Source organism: Catharus ustulatus, chromosome 30 (genome assembly GCF_009819885.2).
Source record: "Catharus ustulatus isolate bCatUst1 chromosome 30, bCatUst1.pri.v2, whole genome shotgun sequence".
Taxonomy (NCBI): Eukaryota; Metazoa; Chordata; class Aves; order Passeriformes; family Turdidae; genus Catharus; species Catharus ustulatus.
In genome coordinates this window covers 1,507,436-1,533,141 of record NC_046250.1, presented here as the reverse complement: position 1 = coordinate 1,533,141, position 25,706 = coordinate 1,507,436, and the positions used below count along the sequence as shown (strand labels likewise).

At 61.9% G+C, this 25,706-nt stretch overlaps 2 protein-coding genes across 3 annotated transcripts; one reads left to right on the top strand and one right to left on the bottom strand.

Moving 5' to 3' along the window:
- The first annotated feature begins 1,826 nt into the window (after nt 1–1,826).
- On the top strand, nt 1,827–11,112 carry KCNJ10 (potassium inwardly rectifying channel subfamily J member 10). Of its 2 annotated transcripts, XM_033082721.2 has the most exons (4): nt 1,827–1,933; nt 7,834–9,036; nt 9,116–10,306; nt 10,417–11,112. In XM_033082721.2, the coding sequence occupies exon 2, from the start codon at nt 7,834–7,836 to the stop codon at nt 8,971–8,973; it is 1,140 nt and encodes a 379-aa protein (XP_032938612.1). In that variant the 5' UTR covers nt 1,827–1,933; the 3' UTR covers nt 8,974–9,036; nt 9,116–10,306; nt 10,417–11,112. The 2 variants fall into 2 exon arrangements, with proteins under 2 accessions (XP_032938612.1, XP_032938611.1); XM_033082720.2 differs by having other exon boundaries at nt 7,834–9,029; nt 9,109–11,112.
- Nucleotides 11,113–11,642: 530 nt separating this feature from the next.
- On the bottom strand, nt 11,643–24,923 carry F11R (F11 receptor). The gene is given in 12 exon segments (XM_033082586.1): nt 11,643–12,059; nt 13,269–13,317; nt 13,455–13,464; nt 14,020–14,127; nt 15,916–16,003; nt 16,005–16,019; nt 17,122–17,279; nt 17,282–17,323; nt 18,574–18,714; nt 19,891–20,007; nt 22,464–22,520; nt 24,836–24,923. Coding segments are annotated over 12 exon segments (909 nt in total). The 3' UTR covers nt 11,643–12,023.
- Between the last annotated feature and the right edge of the window lie 783 nt (nt 24,924–25,706).

Sequence of the window (25,706 nt, the reverse complement as noted above, 5' to 3'; positions counted from 1 at the left end):
AGACACATGGACACATGGACACACTGACACACTGACCAGTCACCCATGGACATACGGACCACACTGACCAACCACCCACGGACACTCCAACACACTGACCATACACCCATGGACACTCGGACTCTCGGACACACGGACACACGTGCAGACACACTGACCAGTTACCCACGGACACACGGACACAACGGACACAGGGACACACTGACCAGTCACCCATGGACACACGGCCTCTCGGACACACGGACACTCGGATACACGGACACACTGACCAGCTACACACAGACACACGGACACACTGACACTTGGACACACTGACCATACACCCACGGACACACGGACACACTGACCATACACACACAGACACTCGGACACACTGACCATACACACACAGACACTCGGACACACTGACCAACCACCCACAGACACATGGACACACTGACCGTACACACACAGACACACGGACACTTGGACACACTGACCATACACCCACGGACACACGGACACACTGACCATACACACACAGACACATGGACACACTGACCAACCCACCCACAGACACATGGACACACTGACCAGCCACCCACGGGCACACTGACCAGCCACCCACGGACACACGGACACACGGACACACTGACCAGCCACCCACGAACCCCAATCCCACAGGCCCGCACCCCACAATCATCAGACCCCACGGCCACAGGACCATGGCCCCACTGACCCCACTGACCCCACTGACCCCACTGACCCACACTGACCACACTGATCACACTGACCTGCACCCCACTGACCCCACTGACCCCACTGACCCCACTGACCACACTGACCCGCACCCCACTGCCCCACTGATCACACTGACCACACTGACCCGCACCCCACTGACTTGCACCCCACTGACCCCACTGACTCCACGCGGGCCCACAGCCCCCAGAACCACAGACCCACAGATCCCAAACCCACAGCCCTCAGACCCAGAAACCCCAAACCCACAGGCCCCAGGCCCCACGGATCCCAAACCTACAGCCCCTCACCCCTCACCCCACGGCCCCGGAAACCCCTCAGTGGGTGGGGTGGGGTCGGGTCTGTGCACACGCGTGACCCCCGCCAGAGGATGCTCCGGGTGGCGATGAGGAGGGGTCACATCCCCGGGACCCCTGGTGAGTGGGGTGGGGGCTGCCATGACCGAGGGGACCCCGAGGCAGGGGAGACCCCGGGTGACCTTGTCGAGACCCCCCCCCGGTAACGGTGTGGCCACAGGGACTCCCCGGTGGCCGGAGACCCCCCCGAGCCCCCCGATGTCCCCTTTGGGACCCCAAGTGACGCTGCCGGTGTCTGGACATCCCCCCCGGACCCTGCGGTGACCCCGCCGCTACCCCCGGTACAGGTGAACAACGCGGGTGACCCCGCCGGGACCCCAAATGACGGTGCCGGTGCCCGAGGGACCCTGCCCGAACCCCCCGGTGCCCCCGCCGGGACCCCCAGCGCCGGTGCCAGTGCCCGGGGGACACCACCAGGACCATGGCCATGCCTGTCCATCCTCCCCGGGACCCCCCCCGGGACCCCCAGCGCCGGTGCCAGTGCCCGGGGGACACCGCCAGGACCATGGCCATGCCTGTCCATCCTCCCCGGTGCCCCCCGGTGCCCCCATGCCGGTCCCGATCCCCATCCCCCCCCCCATTCCCCCACCGGGACCCCCATGGCGGTGCCGGTCCCCAGCCCCCCCCCCGTGCCCGGTAACGTGACCCGGTGCCGGCCGGCTCCTTTTCCACCCCATTAACCCCCGGCCCGCCCCCGGCGGCTCCTCCCAGCCCCGGGCCCCCCCCGGTTCCGCGGGGGGGGGGGGGTGCCCGTCCCGCCGCCGCGGCCCCGCCGAGCCATAAAGCCATGGGGAGCCGGCCGGGCTGAGCACGGCGGGACCCGCGACCCCCCCAGCAAGGTAAGGGCGGCCGGGGGGGGTCCCCGGGGGTCTCCCGTCCCCTCCCGGGGGTCCCGAGGGGCTGCGGGCACCGGCTGGTGGTGCGGGGATGGCGAGGGGAGCTCTGTGTCCCCCCGTGTCCCCCTGTGCCCCCCACAGCAGTGGCACTGTGCCCCCGTTGTCCCCACGTCCGTGTGTCGCCCTCACCCCACAGCCCCGTGATGCCGTGAGGCCACGTCCGTGTGTCCCCATGTCCCCGTGTCCATCCATCTCTGTGTCCCCAAATCCCCATGGCCCCACGTCCCCAAATCCTCGTGTCCCACATTCCCATATCCTCATTTCTCTGTGTCCCCATGTCCCGATGTCCCCGTGTCACGTAGCACCACGTCCCCATGTCCCTGTATCCCCACATATCCCAGTGTCCCCATGTCCCCATTGCCATGTCCCCATGTCCCCATATCCCTGTGTCCCCATATCCTCAGATCCCGTGTCCCTCTCCTGTGTCCCCAACACCCTGTGCCCCATGTCCCCCCATCCCATGTCCCCATGCACATATCCTATGTCCCCAAGGCCCCTGTCTCTATACCCCATGTCCCTGTGTCCCCATGTCCCCCATTACTGTGTCCCCTGTGCCCCACAGCCCCATCCCATGTCCCCATGGCCTAGGTCCCCATGGGCCTTGTCCTTGTATCCCCATGTCCCCCCTGTCCCTCTGTTCCAATGTCCCCATATCCCTTTATTCCTGTGGCCCCACGTCCCTGTGTCCCGGTGTCCCCATTTCCCTGTGTTCCCTGTGTCCCACATCCCCATCCCACGTCCCCCTGTCCCCTATCTCCAGCTCCTATGTCCCCAAGGTCCCTGTCCCTTTATCCCTGTGTTCCCTGTCCCCAAGTCCACATGTTCCTGTGTCCCCTTATCCTGCCAACCTTTTATCCCCTGTCCCTGTATCCCCATATCCCCCATGTCCCCCATCCCTCTATCCCCCATGACCCCATACCCCAGTGTCCCCCTGTCCCCATGTCCCCGCATCCCACTGTTCCCATTCTCTGTTCAGGGACCTGGGGGGACAGTGGATGGGGAGGGGGACACACAAACACACACAGCACCCCCGAGTCCCCCCTTGTTGTGCCCCAGCCCCAACTGGGATGGACCCTCCCCCTACAGGACTGGGATGTTGGTTATCCTGGAATCTGGGTTATCCTAGGTGTGGGTTATCCCGGGTGTGGGTTATCCTGGAATTTGGGTTATCCCAGGTGTGGTTTATCCCAGGTGTGGTTTATCCCAGGTGTGGGTTATCCCGAATTTGTGTTATCCTGGAATTTGGGTTATTCCAGGTGTGGTTTTATCCCAGGTGTGGGCTATCCCAGTTGTGGGTTATCCTGGAATTTGGGTTATCCCAGGTGTGGTTTATCCCAGGTGTGGGTTATCCCAGATTTGGGTTATCCCAGCTGTGGGTTATCCCAGAATCTGGGTTGTCCCAGACATGAGTTGCCTCGAATGAGGATTACCCTGGATGTAGGTTATTCCAGATGTGAATTATCCCGGGTATGGGTTATCCCGGGTGTAGATTTATCCTGGATGTGGATTATCCCAGGTATGCGTTATCCCAGGTATGAATTATCCCAGGTCTGGGTTATCCCAGGTGTGCGTTATCCCTGGTATGAATTATCTCAGGTGTGAGTTATTCCGGATATGAATTATCCTGGACGTGGATTATCCCAGGTGTGCGTTATCCCAAGCGTGGTTTATCCCAGGTTTGGTTTATCCCAGGTGTGCAATACCCCAGGTTTGGTTTATCCCAGGTATGAATTATCCCAGGTGTGGTTTATCCTGGATTTGGTTTACACCGGTGTGGTTTATCCCAGGTTTGGTTTATCCCAGGTGTGTTTTATCCCAGGTGTGTGTTTATCGCAGGTGTGGTTTATCCCAGTTTTGGGTTATCCCGGGTGTGGTTTATCCCAGGTGTGCGTTATCCCAGGTGTGGTTTATCCCAGATGTGTGTTATCCCAGGTTTGTGTTATCCTAGGTTAGTTTATCCCAAGTGTGAGTTTATCCCAAGTGTGGTTTATCCCAGGTGTGCATTATCCCAGGTGTGCATTATCCCAGGTGTGGTTTATCCCAGTTTTGGGTTATCCCGGGTGTGGGTTATCCCAGGTGTGCGTTATCCCAGGTGTGCGTTATCCCAGGTATGTTTTATCCCAGGTGTGGTTTATCCCAGGTTTGGGTTATCCCGGGTGTGGTTTATCCTGGGTGTGATTTATCCCGAGTGTGGGTTATCCCAGGTGTGCATTATTCTAGGTGTGGTTTATTCCGGGTTTAGTTTATTCCAGGTGTGGTTTATCCCAGGTTTGGTTTATCCAAGGTGTGGGTTATCCCAGGTGTGGTTTATCCCAGGTGTGAGCTCAGGCATCACTTTGGGGTCCCCCCGGTGCTGGGACCCCCACCCTGGCTGTGGCGGGCAGGGGACACCCCCGGGACCCCCGGTGGTCACCATGAGGGGACAGGGACACAGCAGGGCCAGAGCGGGGCCTGGGACCCCCATGGTGGCAGTGACAGGGGACCCCTGGGACCCCGGTGGTGACAGTGACACAGGAGCCACAGGACCCCCGTGGTGGCTGTGACAGTGACAGGAGAGCTGAGCCCCACTCTGGGGGGGTGCTGGGGGGTCCCTTTGCCCCCCGCGGGGACCACGGCAGTGTCAGGGGACACCTGTGGTGACAGTGGCAGCAATGGTGAGGTTCCTGTGTCCCTGTGGTGACAATGGCAGCAATGGTGAGGTCCCTGTGTCCCTGTGGTGACAGTGTCAGTAACGATGGGGTCCCTGTGTCCCTATGGTGGCAGTGACAGTAACGATGGGGTCCCTGTGCCCCCGTGGTGACAGTGACAGTAATGACGAGGATCCTTGTGTCCCCCTCGGTGGCCATGGCAGTGCCAGGGGGGTCTCTGTGCCACTCTTGGTGGCCCTGATGGTGTCGGGGGAGCTCCGGGGCCCTTGCACTGGCGGTGATGGTGGCAGCAGGGTCCCTGTGCCCCTCTCGGTGACAGTGGGGTCCCTGTTCCCCTCTCGGTGACAGTGTCGGTTGGTAGTGGGGTCCCCATGTCCCCTCGCTGGCAGCAGAGTCCCCGTGTTCCCCCTGTGGCAGAGGAGTCCTCGTGTCCCCTCCGTGGCAGTGGGGTCCCCGTGTCCCCGCGCTGTCAGTTAGGGTCCCCAATGTCCCCCCTTGGTGGTAGTGAGGTCCCCGTGTCCCCTCGCTGGCAGTGGGGTCCCCGTGTCCCCTCGGTGACAGTAGGGTCCCCATGTCCCCAGCGCTGGCAGTGGGGTCCCCATGTCCCCTCGCTGGCAGTGGGGTCCCCATGTCCGCTTTGTGGCAGTGAGGTCCCTGTGTCCCCTCCGGTGGCAGTGGGTCCCTGTGTCCCCTCACTGGAAGTGGAGTCCCCATGTCCCCTCGCTGGCAGTGGGGTCCCCGTGTCCCCTCGCTGCAGTGGGGTCCCCGTGTCCCCTCGGTGACAGTAGGGTCCCCGTGTCCCCTCGGTTACAGTAGGGTCCCCATGTCCCCCCTGTGGCAGCGGGGTCCCCGTGTCCCCGCGCTGGCCCTGGCGCTGTCGCGGGCCCCCCGGGACCCCCGCGCTGGCGGTGGCGGGCGCGCGGGGCTCTGCATCTTAACGAGGGCTCCGTCAAAGCGCCTTTGTCCCCCCGCCAGCCCCATTGAAACCTCGGCTCCGGCCGCACAATGGCCCCACTGTCCCCTGTCCCCGTCCCTGTCCCCCCCCCCGCCACCCGCCACCCCACCGCCACACCCCCCTCTCCAACCCCCGCCGCACCCACTCCGCGTCCCCCTCCTCATCTGGGGGACCCCGCCGTGGGGCCGGGGGTTCGGTGTCCCCCCCAAATCCCAGTCACCCCAGTTGGGAGCAGCCCCGAGCCCCAGTTTGGGGGCGGGGGGGGCGCGGCTGGCGGGGGTGCCGGTCACGCCTGGCACCGCCGTGGCGTGGGAACCGTGCCCGCGCCGCCGGTGCCAGCGGGACGCGGGGAACGGGGACGTGTCCCTGGGGCCCCCCCCCAGCCTGCCCGGACCCCCCATGTAGGGCCGGGCCTCTGCGGTGACCCCCAAAGTGACCAGAACCCCCCGAGGGGAAAACTGAGGCACGGGGAGGGTGTGTAGGGGGGGTTAATGGGTAACCGGGTGTGCCGCGGGCACCGGGAACAAGCTGCGGCTTGTCCCGAACCGTGTCCGGCCACCGGAGCACGCCCGGGGGGCACCGGGGCACGCGGGGCCCGCGGAGGGGGCGGTGACCCCAAAAATGAACCAAAAAAGGGGGGGAGGGGGAGTAAGGACCAAAAGAAGGGGGGGCAGGGCTCCAAAGAAGGGGGGTCGGGGACCACCCATGAGGGGGGGATGCGGGGGGTGGGGGACACGGTGGCTTTGGGGACATGGTGACTCTGGGGACCCCCAGCAGCTCCAGGACACTCGGTGGCTTTGGGGACACGGTGGCTCTTGGGGGACACAGCGGCTCCAGGGACATGGGGGGCTCTGGGGACATGAGGGGTTCTGGGCACCGCCAGCAGCTCCAGGACACATGGTGGCTTTGGGGACACCCAGTGCTTTGGGGACACCCAGTGGCTGTGGGGACACGGTGGCTCCAAGGACCCCCAACAGCCCCTGTGGGACAGAGCAGCTCCGTGTCCCCTCTTTGGGGACACTCGTGTCCCCTCTGTCCCTTCCAGGACCTGTCTGTGTGCGGGGACAACAGGTCAGTGGCAGTGCCACCTGTGCCACCGATGTCCCCCAGCTTTGGCCGGCACGGGGACACCGGGCTCCAAGGAGACCCCCCGTGGTGCCACCACCTCCCGGGTGTCCCCGTGTCCCCGTGTCCCCGGCACGCTGCCTTTCCGCGGCGGAAACGGTGGCGGGGCCAGGGGCTGGCGGGGGCTGAAAGGGCCTTTTTTGGGATGAGGACACCGGGACACGGGGACGCGGGGACACCGGGGAGGCGCCTGGCGCTGCCCCCGGCGGTTTGTCGCTGTCACCTCCCATTCATCCCCTTCCTCTTCCTCCCGGACGCCCGGGACATTTCCACGGGCACTGGAGCTGCCAGGGGACACGGGGGGGACAACGGGGGGGACAGGGGGGGATTTGGGAATGGGGGGGGACATGAGGAGGGATGGAGGGATGGACAGAGGGATGGACAGAAGGATGGACAGAGGGATGGGCAGTTACAGAGATGACCCCCCTGTTCCCCCCCCAAGCTGGGATGAGCCCGTCCAGTGTCTCTCCTCCTGTCCCTCACCCTGTCCCCGTGTCCCCTTTGATGACCACCTCCATGTCCCCATGTCCCTCAGCTGTCCTACACCCATCCCTCACCTGTCCCTCACCTGTCCCTCACCTGTGTCTCACCCGTGCCCCACAGATGACATCTTCTACCTGTCCCTTACCTGTGCCTCACCCATCCCACACCCATCCCTCACCTGTTCCTCACCTGTTCCCACAGATGACGTCCTCTACCTATCCCTCACCTGTCCCTTACCTGTCCCTTACCTGTCCCTCACCCGTGCCTCACCTGTCCCCACAGACTACATCCTCCACTCATGCCTCACCCATCCCTCACCTGTCCCTGCAGATGATGTCCTCCACCTGTCTCACACCTGTTCCACACCATCCCTCACCTGTCCCCGCAGATGACATCCTCCACTCATCCCTCACCCGTCCCTCATCCATTCCTCACCTGTTCTTTACCTGTTCCCTCACCTGTCCCCACAGATGATGTCCTCCACCTGTCTCACACCTGTCCCCACAGGTGACATTCTCCACTCATCCCTCATCCATCCCTCACTCGTTCCTCACCTGTCCCTCACCTGTCCCCGCAGATGACATCCCCCACCCCTCACCTGTCCCTCACCAATCCCTCACCTGTCCCCGCAGATGACCTCCTCCACCAAGGTGTACTACAGCCAGACCACGCAGACCGACAGCCGCCCGCTGATGGGGCCGGGGCTGCGGCGGCGCCGCGTGCTGACCAAGGACGGCCGCAGCAACGTGCGCATGGAGCACATCTCGGACAAGCGCTTCCTGTACCTCAAGGACCTGTGGACCACCTTCATCGACCTGCAGTGGCGCTACAAGCTGCTGCTCTTCTCCGCCACCTTCGCCGGCACCTGGTTCGCCTTCGGCGTGGTCTGGTACTTGGTGGCCGCGGCGCACGGCGACCTGCTGAGTTCGAGCCGCCCGCCAACCACAACGCCGTGCGTGATGCAGGTGCACACGCTGACCGGAGCCTTCCTCTTCTCCCTCGAGTCCCAGACCACCATCGGCTACGGCTTCCGCTACATCAGCGAGGAGTGCCCGCTGGCCATCGTGCTGCTCATCACCCAGCTGGTGCTCACCACCATCCTGGAGATCTTCATCACCGGCACCTTCCTGGCCAAGATCGCGCGGCCCAAGAAGCGCGCCGAGACCATCAAGTTCAGCCAGAACGCTGTGGTGGCGCAGCACGACGGCAAGACCTGCCTGATGATCCGCGTGGCCAACATGAGGAAGAGCCTCCTGATCGGCTGCCAGGTCACGGGCAAGCTGCTGCAGACCCACCTGACCAAGGAGGGCGAGAGCGTGCGGCTCAACCAGCTCAACGTGGACTTCCAGGTGGACACGTCCTCGGACAGCCCCTTCCTCATCCTGCCGCTCACCTTCTACCACGTGGTGGACGAGGCCAGCCCGCTGCGGGACGTGTCCCTGCGCTCGGGGGACGGCGACTTCGAGCTCGTGGTCATCCTGAGCGGCACCGTGGAGTCCACCAGCGCCACGTGCCAGGTGCGCACGTCCTACCTGCCCGAGGAGATCCTGTGGGGCTACGAGTTCACGCCGGCCATCTCGCTGTCGGCCAGCGGCAAGTACGTGGCCGATTTCAGCCTCTTCGACCGCGTGGTGAAGGTGGCGGCGCCCTGCTGTCACCGCGAGGCCGTGCGGTTCGGGGACCCCGAGAAGGTCAAGCTGGAGGAGTCACTGAGGGAGGCGGAGCGGGAGGGGGAGGGGGCCCCGCTCAGCGTCCGCATCAGCAACGTCTGAGGGGGGACACGGGGGGGACATCGGCACCGGGGGGCACCGCAGAGAGGGGTGACATCGGCACCGGGGGGCACCGCAGAGAGGGGTGACATTGGCACCAGGGTGGCACCACAGCGAGGGGTGACATCAGCACCGGGGGGCACCGCAGAGAGGGGTGACATCGGCACCGCAGTAAGGGGTGACATCGGCACCAGGGCGGCACCGCAGAGGGGTGACACCACAGCAAGGGGTGGCAGTGGCGCCCAGGGGGCACCGGAGCAAGGGGGTGGTGGAGGATGCTGGAGGTGTCACCAGGTCTGGAGGTGTCACCGGGTTCAAGGGGACACCAACATCTGGAGATGCCACCTAGTCTGGAGGTGTCACCAGTCCTGGAGGTGTCACCAGCCCCAAAGGGACACCAATGTCTGAAGGTGTCATCAGGTTCAAGGGGACACCAACATCTGGAGGTGTCACCAATCCCTGGAAGTGTCAGCAACATCTGGAGGTGCCACCCATGCTTGGGGGTGTCACCAGCCCTGGAAGTGTCACCAGGCCTGAAGGTGCCACCAGCCCCAAAGGGACCCCAATGTCTGGAGGTGTCACTGGGTTCAAGGGGACATCAACATCTGGAGGTGCCACCAAGTCTAGAGGTGTCACCAGGTCTGGAGGTGTCACCAGCCCCAAAGGGACACCAACATCTGGAAGTGTCACCAGCCCTGGAGGTGCCACTGGATTCAAGGGGACATCAACATCTGGAGGTGCCACCAACCCCTGGAAGCGTCAACAACATCTGGAGTTGCCATCAGCTCTGGAGGTGCCACTCATGCTTGGAGGTGTCACCAGCCCCAAAGGGACCCCAATGTCTGGAGGTGTCACTGGGTTCAAGGGGCCACCAACATCTGGAAGTGTCACTGGGTTCAAGGGGACATCAACATCTGGAGGTGCCACCAAGTCTGGAGGTGTCACCAGCCCTGGAGGTGCCACCCATGCTTGGAGGTGTCACCAGCCTCAGAGTGCCACCAGCATCTGGAGGTGCCACCAGCCCTGGGGCTGTCACCAGCCTCAAAGTGACATCAAGTCTGGAGTGTCACCAACACCCGGAGGTGTCACCATCCCTGGAGGCATCACCAAGTCTCGAGGTGCCACCAGCCCCAAAGTGACACCAGTCCTGAGGGTGTCACCAAGCCCTGGAAGTGTCAGCAACATCTGGAGGTGTCACCAGCCCTGGAACTGTCACCAGCCCCTGAAGATGCCACCAGCCCCAAGGGGACATCAGTGTCTGAAGAGGCCACCAGTCCTCAAGTGTCACCGGTGCTGAGGTCTCACCAGTCCTTGGAGGTGTCACCAACATCTGGAGGTGTCACCAGCCCCAAAGTGACACCAGTGCCTGGAGGCGCCACCAACGCTTGAAAGTGACACCCAAGCTTGGACGTGCCACCAGCCCTGAGGTGACACCAACATCTGGAGGTGACACCAGCCCCAAAGTGCCTGGAAGTGTCACCAACATCTGGAAGTGCCACCCATCCCAAGATGCCACCAATGCCTGGAGGTGTCACTAACCCCCAAAGTGCCACCAAGCCCAAAGTGCCACCAAGCCCTGGAGATGCCACCAGCCCCAAAGTGCCACCAACAACTGGAAGTGCCACGAGTCCCAAGATGGCACCAGTCCCTGGAGGCGACACCAATCCCTGGTGTCCCTCAGTGCCACCACCCCAAAAGTGTCACCAACCCCTGGAGGTGCCACCAGTCCCCAGGGAGTCGCTCCCCCCCCTCCCCCCCAGGGGAAACTGAGGCAGGAGACCCCTCCCCCACCCCCCCCGAGCGCTGGAGCCCCTCCCTGTCCCCTCCCCCCACTCCGGGCAGGGTCGGGGGGTCCCCCCGGGGTGTCACCGATAATCGGCCACCGTGTCCCCTCCCCCCCCCCGGGCCGGGGTCCCCTCCCCCCGCCCGTCGCTGCTGCTTAACGTAGACCCCGCAATTAACGCGGCCCCCCCCGCGCCGGGGCAATTAGCGCCACTAATTAACGGTGTCAGGAACGAGGAAGGAGCGGGACCCCCCCCGGGACCCCCCAAAACCGCCCCTCCCCCACCCCGGGGGGGCCCGAGCTCGGTTTGGGGGCGGGGGGGGAGGGGCAGGAGTTCAATAAAGGTGACGTCGATGGTGGGGGGTGTCCCCAGTGTCCCCTGCGGTGTCCCCTGATGTCCCCAGGGACACCCCCGATGTCCCCAGGGTGTCTCAAATGCCCCCCCAAAGGTTCCCCCAGTGTCCCAGGATCCCCCCCAGTGTCCCTTCAATGTCCCCAGGATCCCCCCACAATGTCCCTTCAATGTCCCCTGTGTACCCTCAGTGACCCCCCCAGTGTCCCGCCCAGTGTCACCAATGTCCCCAGGATCCCCCCCAATGTCTCTTCAATGTCCCCAGAGACTTGTCCAGTGTCCCCAACGTCCCCAGTGTCCCCCCTCAATGTCCCCAGGATCTCCCCCAATGTCCCTTCAATGTCCCCAGAGACCTCCCAGTGTCACCCCCAGTGTCACCAATGTCCCCAGTGTCCCCCCAGAGACCCTCCCCAGTGTCCCCAATGTCCCCCCCAGTGTCACCAGTGGCCCCTCAGTGACCCCCTCCAGTGTTCCCCCAGTGTCCCCCAGAGCCCCCCCTCAATGTCCCCAGTGTCCCCCCAGTGTCACCACGCCAGATAAAGGACACAAGTTTATTCCCAGTACCCTCCCCCCCCATCCCAGTACAGACTGGGCCCAGTGGGACACGCGCGGTGTCCCCACGTGGTGGCACCAGCCCGCCCCCTCCCAGAGCCCCCGGGGACAGAGAGGGGACAATGGGGGGGGGGCGACAAAGAGGGGACAACGAGGCGAGGGGACAAGGGGGGATAAAAAGGGGGACAAGGGGACAATGGGAGGATGACGGGACAAAGGAGGGGACAGTGGGGGGACAAGGAGGGGACAAGAAGGGGACACGGGGACCCCCAGCCCCCCCAGGTTCCAGAGGAGTTAAAAAAACGGCGGCGAAAAATCCCGCGGGAAAGGCGGGAACGGGAAAAAGAGTCCGGGGGGGCGGTGACGTCACACCAGGAACGAGGAGGTCTGCTTGAACTCGCTCTGTGGGGACACCGCGGGGACATCAGTGGGGACATGAATGGGGACATGAAGGGGGACATTAATGGGGACACCGTGGGGACATCAGTGGGGACATCAGTGGGGACATCAGTGGGGACATGAATGGGGACACCATGGGGACATGGGGACAGCCATGGGGACACGGGGACATCAGTGGGGACATGGGGACACCATGGGGACACCATGGGGACAGCCATGGGGACATCAGTGGGGACATGAATGGGGACACAAATGGGGACATGAATGGGGACATGGGGACAGCCATGGGGACACGGGGACATCAGTGGGGACATGGGGACACCATGGAGACATCATTAGACACAGCCATGCGGACATGGGGATGTTAATGGGGACATGGGGACACCTTGGGGACATCAATGGGGACATCAATGAGGACACGGGAACAGCCATGGGGACATGGGGACACCATGGGGACATCAATGGGGACATCAGTGAGGACACGGGGACAGCCATGGGGACAGGGGGACATGAATGGGGACATGAATGGGGACATGAATGGGGACATGAATGGGGACACGGGGACATCAGTGGGGACATGGGGACAGCCATGGGGACATGGGGACACAGGGACAGCCATGGGGACATCAATGGGGACAGCCATAGGGACATGGGGGCATTAATGGGGACATGAATGGGGACATCAATGGGGACACAGGGACATCAATGGGGACATGGGGACATCCATGGGGACATTAATGGGGACACCATGGGGACATGGGGACATGAATGGGGACACGGGGACATGGGGACAGGGATGAGGACATTGCTGGGGACACAGGGACATTAGAGGGGTCACAGGGACATCAGAGATGACACCATCACCCCCCACCACCCCCATCCCCCTCCTGCAGGACCCTCCTGTCAAGGGACACTGGGGTGTCCCCACAGTGTCCCCACAATGTCCCCACACTGCCCACACAGTGTCCCCAGAGTGTCCCCGTGACGTCCCCAGTGTCCCCAGGGTGTCCCCGCAGTGTCCCCACAATGTCCCCACACTGCCCACAACAGTGTCCCCAGAGTGTCCCCAGGGTGTCCCCGTGACGTCCCCAGTGTCCCAGGGTGTCCCCGCAGTGTCCCTGCAGTGTCCCCAGAGTGTCCTCACAGTGTCCCCACTGTCCCCACCCTGTCCCCACTGTCCCCACCCTGTCCCCTCCCTGTCCCCGTGCTCACCTCGCTGCGCCGCGAGGGCTGGCTGTAAATCACCTTCTTGCCGCCGGCACTGCGGGGAGATCGGGATTGGGATTGGGATGTGCCACCCCCTGTGTCCCCAGGGGACGTGGGGACACCGAGGTGACACCGGGGTGACACGGGGGGTGGGATCACCCAGCAGGGGGAGGTGGCTCCGGAGGGACTCACTCTGTTTTTTCTGGAAAAAAGGGAAAAAAATGGGATCAGGAGAGGGGACACGGGAGGGACACAGAGGGGACACAGAGGGGACATTACTGGGGCATGGGGACATTCCCAGGGACACGAGGCCATTCCTGGGTCCATGGGGTCATTCCCAGTCAATCCCAGTCCACTCCCAGTCTATCCCAGTCCATTCCCAGCCCATGCCCAGTCAATCCCAGTCCCTCCCAATTCATTCCCAGTCCATCCCAGTCCCTCCCAGTCCATTCTCAGCCATTCCCAGTCTATCCCAGTCCATTCCTAGTCCATCCCAGTCCACCCCAGCCCATTCCCAGTCCCTCCCAGTCTATCCCAGCCCATTCCCAGTCCCTCCCAGTCCACCCCCAATCCACTTCAGCCCATCCCCAAGCCCATTCTCAGCCCATTCCCAGTCCCCCCCCAGTCCATCCCAGTCCCTCCTAGCCCATTCCCAGTATCTCTCAGCTCATCCCAGCCTCTCCCAGACCATTCCCAGTTCACCCCAGTCCATTCCCAGTCCCTCCCAGCCCATTCCCAGTCCCTCCCAGTCACTCACTGCTGAAGTAGCCACGGCTGTAGGCGAACCAGACCCCGAATCCGGCGAGCGCCAGGACCAGGAGCAGCAGAACCACGGCGGCCACGATGCCCCCGACGTTCACCTCGCCTGGGGACGGCACCGGGGCTCAGGGGGGCTGGGGCTCCCAAAAACGGGGTGGGGATCGGGGCTGGATCCACTGGGAGAGGGGCTGGATCCACTGGGATTGGGGCTGGATCCACTGGGATCGGGGCTGGATCCCTAAGGAGGGGCTGGATCCACTGGGATCGGGGCTGGATCCCTAAGGAGCGGCTGGATCCACTGGGATTGGGGCTGGATCCACTGGGAGAGGGGCTGGATCCACTGGGATCGGGGCTGGATCCCTAAGGAGGGGCTGGATCCACTGGGATCGGGGCTGGATCCCTAAGGAGGGGCTGGATCCACTGGGATGGGGGCTGGATCCACTGGGAGAGGGGCTGGATCCACTGGGAGAGGGGCTGGATCCCTAAGGAGGGGCTGGATCCACTGGGATGGGGGCTGGATCCACTGGGATGGGGGCTGGATCCCTAAGGAGCGGCTGGATCCACTGGGATTGGGGCTGGATCCACTGGGAGAGGGGCTGGATCCACTGGGATTGGTGCTGGATCCACTGGGATCGGAGCTGGATCCACTGGGATCGGAGCTGGATCCACTGGGATCAGGGCTGGAGCCCAGAAAGGAGTGGATCCCAGTGGGAATTTTGGGGTTCCCAGCTCCAAATGGGGCTGGGATTGAGGCTGGATCCACTGGGATCGGGGCTGGATCCACTGGGATCGGGGCTGGAGTCCAGTGGGGATTTTGGGGTTCCCAAACGGGGCTGGGATCGAGGCTGGATCCCATTAGGGAGCAAATCCCAGTGGGAATTTTGGGGTTCCTAGATCCAAATGGGGCTGGGATTAGGGCTGGATCCAGCTCAAATGGGTGGATCCCAGCAGGGAGCAGATCCCAGTGGGAGTTTTGGGATTTCTGGCTCTGAATGGGGCTGGGATCGGGGCTGGATCCCATTAGGGAGTAGATCCCAATAGGGATTTTGGGATTCCTGACTCCAAACGGGGTTGGGATCAGGGCTGGATCCAGTTCAGACAGTTGGATCCCATCATGAAACGGATCCCAGTGGGAATTTTGGGGTTTCTGGCTCTCAATGGGGCTGGGATTGAGGCTGGGTCCCAGAAGGGAGTGGATCCCAGTGGGAATTTTGGGGTTCCCAAATCCAAATGGGGCTGGGATTAGGGCTGCATCCAGCTCAGGATAGGGATCACAAATGGGATTGGGAATGGGATTGTGATTCAGATCAAGATTGGGATCAGGATTGGGAATGGGATCGGGATCAGGATTAGGAATGGGATTAGGATTGGGATCAGGATTAGCACTAGGATCGGGATCAGGATCGGGATCAGGATTAGAATCGGGACTGGGATCAGGATCAGGATTAGAATCAGGATTAGGATCGGGATCAGGACCAGAATTAGTATCAGGACTGGGATCAGGATCAGGATTAGGATCAGAACTGGGACTGGGATCAGGATTAGGATTGGGATCAGGATCAGGATCAGAATTAGTATTGGGACTGGGATTGGGATCAGGATTAGGATCAGGATTGGGATTGGGATCAGGATCAGGACTAGGACTAGGACCAGGATTAGGATCAGGATTGGGACTGGGATCAGGATCAGGATTAGGATCAGGATTGGGATCAGGATTGGAATCAGGATCATGACTGGAATCAGGATCACGATTAGAATCAGGACTAGGATCAGGATTAGGATTGGGATTAGGATCAGGATCAGGACCAGAATTAGTATTGGGACTGGGATCGGGATCGGGATTAGGATCAGGATCAGGACCAGGATTAGAACCAGGACTAGGACGGATCCTTACTGGCCTCCATGCGGAACACGTCGGATTTCTGGGGGCTGCCCACGTTGTTGGAGGCCTCGCAGTGATAATCGCCCGTGTCCCAGCCCCCCCACCGGCTCAAACACCTGCAGGAGGAGTGGGGTCAGGGGAAATGGGGACAAAAATGGGAGAATGAGGGACAAAAGGGAACAAAAATGGGGGAATGGGGGAAATGGGAACAAAAATGGGGAAATGGGGGAAAATTGTGGGAAAATAGAGGAGAAAATGGGGGGAAGGGTAGGAAAAGGGAGAAAAGGAGAGGAAAAATGGGAAAAGGGGGAAAGGGAGAAGAAGAAGAGCAGGAAAAGGTGCAAGGGAGAGGGAGAAGGAGAAAAGTGGAAGAGGGAGAAGGAGAAGGGCAGGAAAGGGTGAAAGGGAGAAGGGCAGGGAAAGTAGAAAAGGGAGAGGAAGAAGAGCAGGAAAAAGTGTAAAGGATAAAAAGAAGAGCAGGAAAAGGTGCAGGGAGAAAGAGAAGAGCAGGAAAAGTGGAAGAGGGAGAAGAAGGGCAGGAAAAGGGGAAAGGAAGAGAGAGAAGGGCAGGAAAAGGGGAAAAGGATAAAGGGATGGGCAGGAAAAGGTGCAAGGATAAGAAGAGCAGGAGAAGGTGCAGGAACAAAGAGAAGGGCAGAAGGTGCAGGGATAAGGAGCAGGACAGGAGAAAGTGCAGGGATAAAAAGGACAGGAGAAGGTGCAGGGATAAAAAGGACAGGAGAAGGTGCAGGAACGGGGATAAGGACAGGAGAAGATGCAGGGATAAGGAGAAGGGCAGAAGGTGCAGGGATAAGGACAGGAGAAGGTGCAGGGACAGGGAAGGGCAGGAAAAGGTGCAAGGATAAGAAGAGCAGGAAAAGGTGCAGGGATAAGAAGGGCAGAAGGTACAGGAACAGAGAAGAACAGGAGAAGATGCAGGGATAAGGTCAGGAAAAGGTGCAGAAAACAAGAAGGACAGGAAAAGGTGCAGGAACAAAGAGAAGGACAGGAGAAGGTGCAGGGATAAGGAGAAGGGCAGAAGATGCAGGGATAAGAAGGGCAGGAGAAGGTGCAGGAACAGGGATAAGGACAGCAGAAGGTGCAGGAACAGGGGAGAACAGGAGAAGGTGCAGGGATAAAAAGGACAGAAAAAGGTGCAGGGACAGGGATAAGGACAGGAAAAGGTGCAGGAACAGGGCCGGCCAGCCCAGCACTGACCAGCTCCCCCGAGCTCGGGTCCAGGCTGTAGGAGGAGTTGCGGAAGGCGGGGCTGGATTTGGGGTCCCGGGGCAGTTCCGTGCCGTCCTTGTACCAGCGGAAGGTGGGCGGGGGCGAGCCCTGCTCCTCCGAGCAGCGCAGCACGGCCCGAGCGCCACCGTGGCTGAGCTGGGAACGTGGGCCACCGGCTTCCCGGGGGGCACTGCGGGGACAGGGACACTCAGGGACAGGGACACTCAGGGGCACTGCGGGGACAGGGACACTCAGGGATGGGGACAGGGACACTCAGGGGCACTGCGGGGACAGGGACAGGATGGGGACAGGGACACTCAGGGATGGGGACAGGGACACTCAGGGGCACTGCGGGGACAGGGACACTCAGGGATGGGGACAGGGACAGTCAGGGCACTGCGGGGACAGGGACACTCAGGGATGGGGACAGGGACAGTCAGGGGCACTGCGGGGACAGGGACACTCAGGGCACTGTGGGGGACAGGGAAAGGATGGGGACAGTCAGGGGCACTGCGGGGACAGGGACAGGGATGGGGATGGGGACAGTCAGGAATGGGGACAGGGACAGTCAGGGGCACTGCAGGGACAGGGACAGGATGGGACAGGGACAGTGCAGTCACCCCAGGGACAGGGATGGGGATGGGGACAGGATGGGATGGGGACAGTCAGGGGCACTGCGGGGACAGGGACAGGGTGGGGACAGGGACACTCAGGGGCACACCAGGGACAGGGACAGGACAGGGACAGAGATGGGGACAGGAGATGGGGACAGGATGGGGACAAGGACACTCAGGGGCACACCAGGGACAGGGATGGGACACGGACAGTCCAGAGGCGCCCCGGGGACAAGGACAGGACAGGGACGGGGACAGGGTGGGGACAGGGACAGTCAGGGATGGGGACAGGGACAGTCAGGGGCATCCCGGGGACAGGGACGGGACAGGGACAAAGACTGGGCTGGGGACAGAGATGGGGTCAAGGGACGGGGCTGGGGACAGGGATGGGACAAGGCCAGGGACAGGAATGGGTGACAAGGACACGGCAAGGGACATGGCCAGGGACAAGGACAAGGGCCAGGGATGGGGACAGGGCCTGGGACAGGGACAAGGGACAGGGATGGGGACAAGGGACAAGGCCATGGATGGGGACAAGGGCCAGGGATGGCAACAGGGATGGGACAGGGACCAGGACAAGGGACACGGCTGGGGACAAGGCCAAGGCCAGGGATGGGGACAGGGACAAGGGATGGGGACAAGGGACGGGGACAAGGCCAGGGGACAAGGCCAGGGCCAGGCTTGGATGACAAGGACACTGCCAGGGACATGGTCAGGGACAAGGGACAGGGCTGGGGACAAGGGCCAGGGATTGGGACAAGGGACAAGGCCAGGGCTGAGGACAGGGACAAGGGATGGGGACAGGGACAAGTCCAGGGCGGCTGACCTTGCACGATGAGGTTGACCTCGCTCTTGGCGATGTGCCCATCCCCCACCACCTCACAGATGTACCTCCCGCTGTCCTCGCGTGTCACCGACGGGAACCGCAGCGACGTGCGCGAGAACTGCACCCGCTCCCGGTACGGCTCTGGGGACAGCAGGGGGACAGGGCTGGCGTGAGGGGACAGCAGAGACAGCAGGGGGACACCCCCATGGACCCACAGGGACACCCCAGTACGGCTCTGGGACAGGGATGGTGTGAGGGGACAGCAGAGACATCCCACAGGGACACCCTAGTACTGTTCTGGGACAGGGGGGACATGAGGGGGACAGCCCACAGCCCCACAGGGACATCCCGGTACGGCTCTGGGGACAGCAGGGACACCCCACAGGGACAGCAGGGGGACACCCCCATGGACCCACAGTGACACCCTGGTATGGTTCTGGGACAGGGGGACATGAGGGGACAGCAAGGGGACAGCAGGGACATCCCACAGGGACACCACGAGGACACCCGGTACAGCTCTGGGGACAGGGCTGGTGTGGGGGGACAGCAGGGACAGCAGGGACACCATGGGGACACCCCGGTACGGTTCTGGGACAGGGGGATGTGAGGGGACAGCAGGGACATCCCACAGCCCCACGGGGACACCCAGTACGGCTCTGGGGACAGGGCTGGCATCAGGGGACAGCAGGGGGACAGCAGGGACATCCCACAGGGACACCATGGGGACACCACAGGGACATCCCACAGCCCCACAGGGACACCGTGGTACAGCTCTGGGGACAGGGCTGGGACATGAGGGGACAGCAGGGGGACAGCAGGGGGACACCCCACAGCCCCAGAGGGATACCCCGGTACGGCTCTGGGGACAGTGGGGACAGGGATGGCATGAGGGGACAGCAGGGACATCCCACAAGGACACTAGAGGGACACCCAGTACAGCTCTGGGGACAGGGGGGACATGAGGGGACAGCAGGGACATGAGGGGACAGCAGGGGGACAGCCCCATGGACCCACAGGGACACCATGGGGACATCCCAGTATGGTTTTGGGGGACAGGACTGGGACATGAGGGGACAGCAGGAACCCCCTGGACCCACGGGGATACCACAGGGACACCCCCATGGTCCCAAAGTGACACCGAGCTGGGACACTGCAGGGACACCCCCACGGTGTCCCCATGGGCTCATGGACACCCCGAGGTCCCCATGGGGACCCCCCGATGGCTCTGGGGGCTTTGGGACACCCCGATGTCACCACAGGGCCCTCCCAATGTCCCCTCTGTCCCCACAATCCCCCCGTCCCCCACTGTCCCCTCACCTGTGAGCTGCCCCCCGTAGTAGATGAGCACCAGGCTCGATCCCTTCTGGAATTTCCACTCGATCCGGGGGTCGCTGCCCGAGCCCGAGCGGAACGCGGAGCAGGGAACGTCCACGGCTGGGGGGAGCGGATTAACCGGGGCCAGAACCAGAACCGGGTTAAACCGGGCTAAACCGGGCTTAACCGGGGCCAGAACCGGGACCAGGACCAGAACTGGGCTAAACCGTGCTCAGCCAGAACCAGAACTGGCCTAAACCAGGCTTAGCCAGAACCAGAACCAGGGCCAGAACCGGGCTAAACCGGGCTTAACCAGAACCAGAACCAGGGCCAGAACTGGGCTAAACCGGGCTCAGCCAGAACCAGAGCCAGAACTGGGCTAAACTGGGCTTCACCAGAACCAGAACCAGGGCCAGAACTAGGCTAAACCGGGTTCAGCCAGAACCAGAACCGGAACCAGAACCGGGCTAAACCAGGCTCAGCCAGAACCAGCCTAAACCGGGCTCAGGCAGAATCAGGGCCAGAACCAGCCTGGAATGCTGAGCTCAGCCAGAACCAGAACCCGGATCAGCCTGGAACCAGGACAGGCTCAAAGCACGATTAGCCCAGAACTGGGATCAGCCCAAACTGGGATCAGTCCAAACTGGGATCAGCCCAGAACTGGGATCAGCCCTGAATCCAGAACTGGGATCAGCTCAGAACTGGGATCAGCTCAGAACTGGGATCAGCCCTGAACTGGGATCAGTCCAGAATCCAGAACTGGGATCAGCCCAAACTGAGATCAGCCCAAACTGAGATCAGCCCAAACTGGGATCAGCCCAAACTGGGATCAGCCCTGAACTGAGATCACCCCAAACTGGGATGAGCCCAGAACCAGGCTTAGTCCAAACTGGAATCACCCCAAACTGGAATCACCCCAAACTGGGACCAGCTAATCCCAGAATCAGCTGGACCATGAACTCCCCACCGTCCTGGATTAAATTAAATTAAATTAAATTAAATTAAATTAAAGCCAGGATTCTCTCCCCTCTCCTGTGCCAGGCCAGGCTTCCCCCAGGGATTAATTAACTATAATTATGAATATTCATTAAATCTGCTCCTTATCTCGCCCAGAACACGGAAAATCGCCCTGGGAATCCTCTGGTGCTCCAAGAGCCACCCAAGGGCTCCCTGGGGACTTTTCCAGGTCCCCACTCGTGACCTCTTGGCACAGGCAAAGCTGCTTTTGTTATGTAACTTTCCAAAAAAAACCAACTTCCCTAAAATCCCAGTTTCCCTAAAAACCTCAGCTTCCCAAAAAAACCCAGCTTCCCTAAAAAAACCCCAACTTCCCAAAAAAATCAACTTCCCTAAAACCCAGCTTCCAAAAAAAAAAACCAGCTTCAAAAAAAAACAGCTTCCCAAAACCCAGCTTCCCAAAAAAAACCCCAGCTTTCTCAAAAAAACCCCAGTTTTCCCAAAAAAAAACCAATTTCCCCCAAAAAATCCAGCTTCCCTAAAAACCAAATTTCTCCAAAAATCCCAGCTTCCCCAAACCCCCCGTGGTTCCTTTTCCATCGGTTTCTCCCCCAGTTCTGGCCCCGTTTTCTGGTTCTGTCCTGACTTGAGCCGGGACTGGAGCGGAGCTGAGCGGTTTTATCTGCAGGGCTGGGGTCACAGCCCAGCTGGGACCAGTCTGAACTGGGATCAGTCTAAACTGGGATCAGCCTAAACTGGGATCAGCCTGAACTGGGATCAGCCTGAACTGGGATCAGCCTGAACTGGGATCAGCCTGAACTGGCACCAGTCTAAACTGGGGTCTTCCAAAATCAGGATTAGTCCAAACTGAGATCATTCTAAACTGGGATCAGCCTGAACCGGGATTGGCCCAAAACTCGGATCACCCAAAATTGGGATCAACCCAAACAGGGATCAACCAGAATTGGGATCATCCCAAACTGGGATTAACCTAAAACTGGGATCACCCAAAAACTGGGATCAACCCAAACAGGGATCATCATCACCCTGAACCAGGATTATCCCAAACTGGGATTACCCCAAAACTGGGATCATTCTAAACTGGGATCAGGTAGAACTGGGATCATCCTGAACTGGAATGACCCTGACCTGGGATCATCCCAAAACCAGGATCACCCCAAACCAGGCTGACCCCAAAAGCAGGATCACCCAAACTGGGATCACCCTAAATGAGGATGACCCAGAAACCAGGCTGACCCCCAAACCAGGATGACCCTGAACTGGGATCATCCCAAAACCAGCATCACCCCAAAACCAGGATCACCCTAAATAAGGATGACCCCAAAACCAGGATCACCCCAAACTGGCATCACCCCAAACCAGGCTGACCCCAAACCGACCCCTCAGAGCCTCCCCAGGCAGAGCCCCCAGCCCCGGGATCCCCTGGGGTGACACCGCAGGAACATTGGGGACACATCGGGGACACACTGGGACACATCGGGGACACACTGGGACACTTTGGGTGGGGACACTTTCGGTTGGGACACTTTGGGTGGGGACACCGGGCACACTTTGGGCACACCCTGGGGACACGCAGGGGACACTTTGGGCACACTCACATTTGTGCTCCGGCACTTCCCTGTCCTCCGAGGTCACCTGGGCTCCGGCCAGCGCGGCTGCCGAGGGAAGGGAGGGGTGAGACACCGGGAATCACCGAAATCCCGGGCTCGGTCACCGGGAGCCCCCTGAGGTCACCAGGAACCCCGGGCTCGGTCACTGAGAACCCCGGGCTCGGTCACTGAGAACCCCGGTTTTGGTCACCGGGAGCCCCGGGAGTTCACCGGGAGGTCACCGGGAGCCCCGGGCTCGGTCACCGCTCCTGGCCCGGGAGCCGGAAAATCCCGTCCGGGCACCTCCAGCCCTGCCCAGTTTTTTCTGCCCAGTTTCTGCCCAGTTCCTGCCCAGTTTCGCAGGAAAGCGCCCGGGAATGTCGCAATTCCGCGGGCACGGGGACACTCCCGTGTCACCCCCAGTGTCACCCCCCGTGTCACCCCCGCGATGTCACCTCCCCCCTCCCGGTGTCGCATCCCCGGAGCAGGGACGTCCCCAAGGCGGGGGCTGGCGCTGGTGACTCATTCCAAGCGGGGACGTCACCGGGAATGTCACCGGGAATGTCCCCGGGAATGTCGCCGGGAACGCCTCGGCCGCCACCCTCCCGCGCCACCTTTGCACCCCCGAGCCGCTGCCAAGCGAAACCGGGCGGGAAACCGGGATTTGGGGGGGAAATTGGGGATTTTGGGGGGAAAAAATCGGGATTTGGGGGAAAAAAAATATCGGGATTTGGGGAAAAAAAAAATCGGGATTTGGGGAGTGGAAATGGCAGAAAAACGGGGATTTGGGAGAGAAAAAAGTCGGAATTTAAGGGAAAAATTTGGATTTGAGGGGGAAAAAAAGTCGGGATTTGGGGGGAAAATTGGGATTTGAGAGGAAAAAAATGGGGATTTCGGGGGGAAATGGCAGGAAAATCGGGATTTGGGAGTGTTTGGGTGGATTTGGGGAATAAACACCAGGATGGGAACATCCCTGGGATTGTGGCATCAGCTCGGGATGAGGATCCAGCTCGGGATTGGGGATAATCCGCCGGGATTGGGCAAATCCCGACCCAGTTTGGCGCAAAACAAACCGGGACTGGGTTAATCCCGACCTGGTTTCGGTCCAAATAAACCCGGACTGGATTAATCCCAATTTGGTTTAGGTCAAAGCATTTGGGATCTGGTTAATCCCGACTTGGTTTGGGTGCAAATAAACCGGGATTGAGCCAATCCAGACCCGTTTTAGGTTCCAAATAAACCGGGATTAGCCCAATCCCGACCCGTTTTAGGTCCAAATAAACCGGGATTGGGCCAATCCAGACCCGTTTTAGGTCCAAATAAACCGGGATTGGGCCAATCCCGACCCGTTTTAGGTCCAAATAAACCGGGATTGAGCCAATCCAGACCCGTGTTAGGTCCAAATAAACCGGGATTAGCCCAATCCCGACCCGTTTTAGGTCCAAATAAACCGGGATTGGCCCAATCCAGACCCGTTTTGGGCCCGACCCAGGCGGGATCGGGTTAATCCCGACCTAAACCAGGCCCAGCCCAGGCGGGACGGGGTTAATCCCGGGCCTGTCGCACACAATGGAGGGGACAGGAAGGCCACCCGTGCCACCGCCACTGCCACCGCCTCCGCTCCGGATGCGCCGGGGAAACCCCCCCGAATTCCCGGGGTTCGGGGGGTTCGGGGGGCCCGGAGGAGCCGGGACCGGCCCCTCCCGGTGCTGCCCCCCCGGGACCGGCCCCTCCCGGTGCTCCGCGAGGGCTCCGGGACTTTGGGGGGTCCCGGTGACCCCGAACCGGGGGGTCCCGGCGGTGCCGGTATCGGGACCCCCGCCCCGGTACGAACCGGGGTGGAAACACCGAGACCCACCCCCGGTACCGGCACCGCCCGGGAACCCATCTGGGGTGGGGTTTGGGGGGTCCCCATCGCCTCTTCGGTACCGGGACCGGCTCGGGTGGCCCCTAAACCCTCCCCGGTACCAACACGGCTCCCACCGGGACCGGCACCGCCACGAGGGACCCACCGGGACCGACCCAGCGGACCCCTCCCCACTTTTCCCGTAGCGACTCCCCCCGCCCAAACCCCCTCCGGTGACCCCGCTCCTCCCCCGGTACCGACCTTGCCCCCCCCGTTAACGACCCCACCCCCGGTACCCACCGACCCCGCCGGAGCCCCCCGGTTTTCCCACCCCGTTCCCGACCCCTCCTTTCCCGAGCCCCCTCCGTTCCCCACCGCCCCAATTCCTGTCCCGCCGGTTTCTCCGCTCGCCCCCTCCCCAATTCCCCTCCCCCCCTCCCCCAGTTCCTCAATCCCCCTCCCCAATTCCCGCCCTCCCCCCTCCCCGTTTCCGCCCCCGTTCCCCTCGCCCCCTCCCCATTCCCCCCGCACTCACCGAGCCCCCCCAGCAGCAGCAGCAGCCGCGGTAGCCCCGGGCCCCTCCCGGCTCGCCGCTCCCGGGGTCCCCGCTCCGCTCCCGCCATGGCGCCACCGCCCCGCGCCAGGTGCGCCCGCCCCGCCCGGCCACGCCCCGCCCCGCCAGGCCACACCCACCCCGCCAGGTGCTGCGCGGCCACGCCCCTTCCGCGCTCTGATTGGTTGTCTCGTCTGTCAGTTTAAACCGCTGCTCGCTGATTGGTCATGCAGTCCCGCCCCGTGGTTTGATTGGGTGAGGGGAGGGGCGTTAGGAGGGCGGGGTGCGGCGGCCAATGGGAGAGCGCGCTGCAACTTCTGACCAATGGGAGCGCGCGGGGCGGGGCAGGGGCGGGGCTTGGTGTTGCCATGGCGACCGGGTGGCCTCGGCCGGTAGGGGGCGCTGAGAGCCCTTCCGGGGCTCCCAGTTCGGACCAGTTGGGACCAGTGACCTCCAGTGACCTCCAGTGACCTCCAGTGACCACCCCCAGTGACCTTCAGTGACCCCCCCTCAGTGACCTTCAGTGACCACCCCAGTGACCCCTCCAGTGAACTCCCAGTGACCACCCCAGTGACCTCCAGTGACCCCCCTCAGTGACCACCCCAGTGACCCTCAGTGACCTCCAGTGACCTCCAGTGACCCCCCTCAGTGACCTTCAGTGACTCCTCCAGTGAACTCACAGTGACCACCCCAGTGACCTCCAGTGACCTTTAGTGACCATCCAAGTCAACACCAGTGACCCCCCAGTGACCACCCCAGTGACCTCCCAGTGACCACCAATGGCCACCAGTGACCCCTCCAGTGAGCTCCAGTCACCACCAGTGACCCCGAGTGACCACCAGTGACTCCCCGT

What these genes read in the sequence shown, in the direction of transcription:
- KCNJ10 (XM_033082720.2), top strand. Translation starts at nt 7,834, where the DNA reads ATGACCTCCTCCACCAAGGTGTACTACAGCCAGACCACGCAGACCGAC.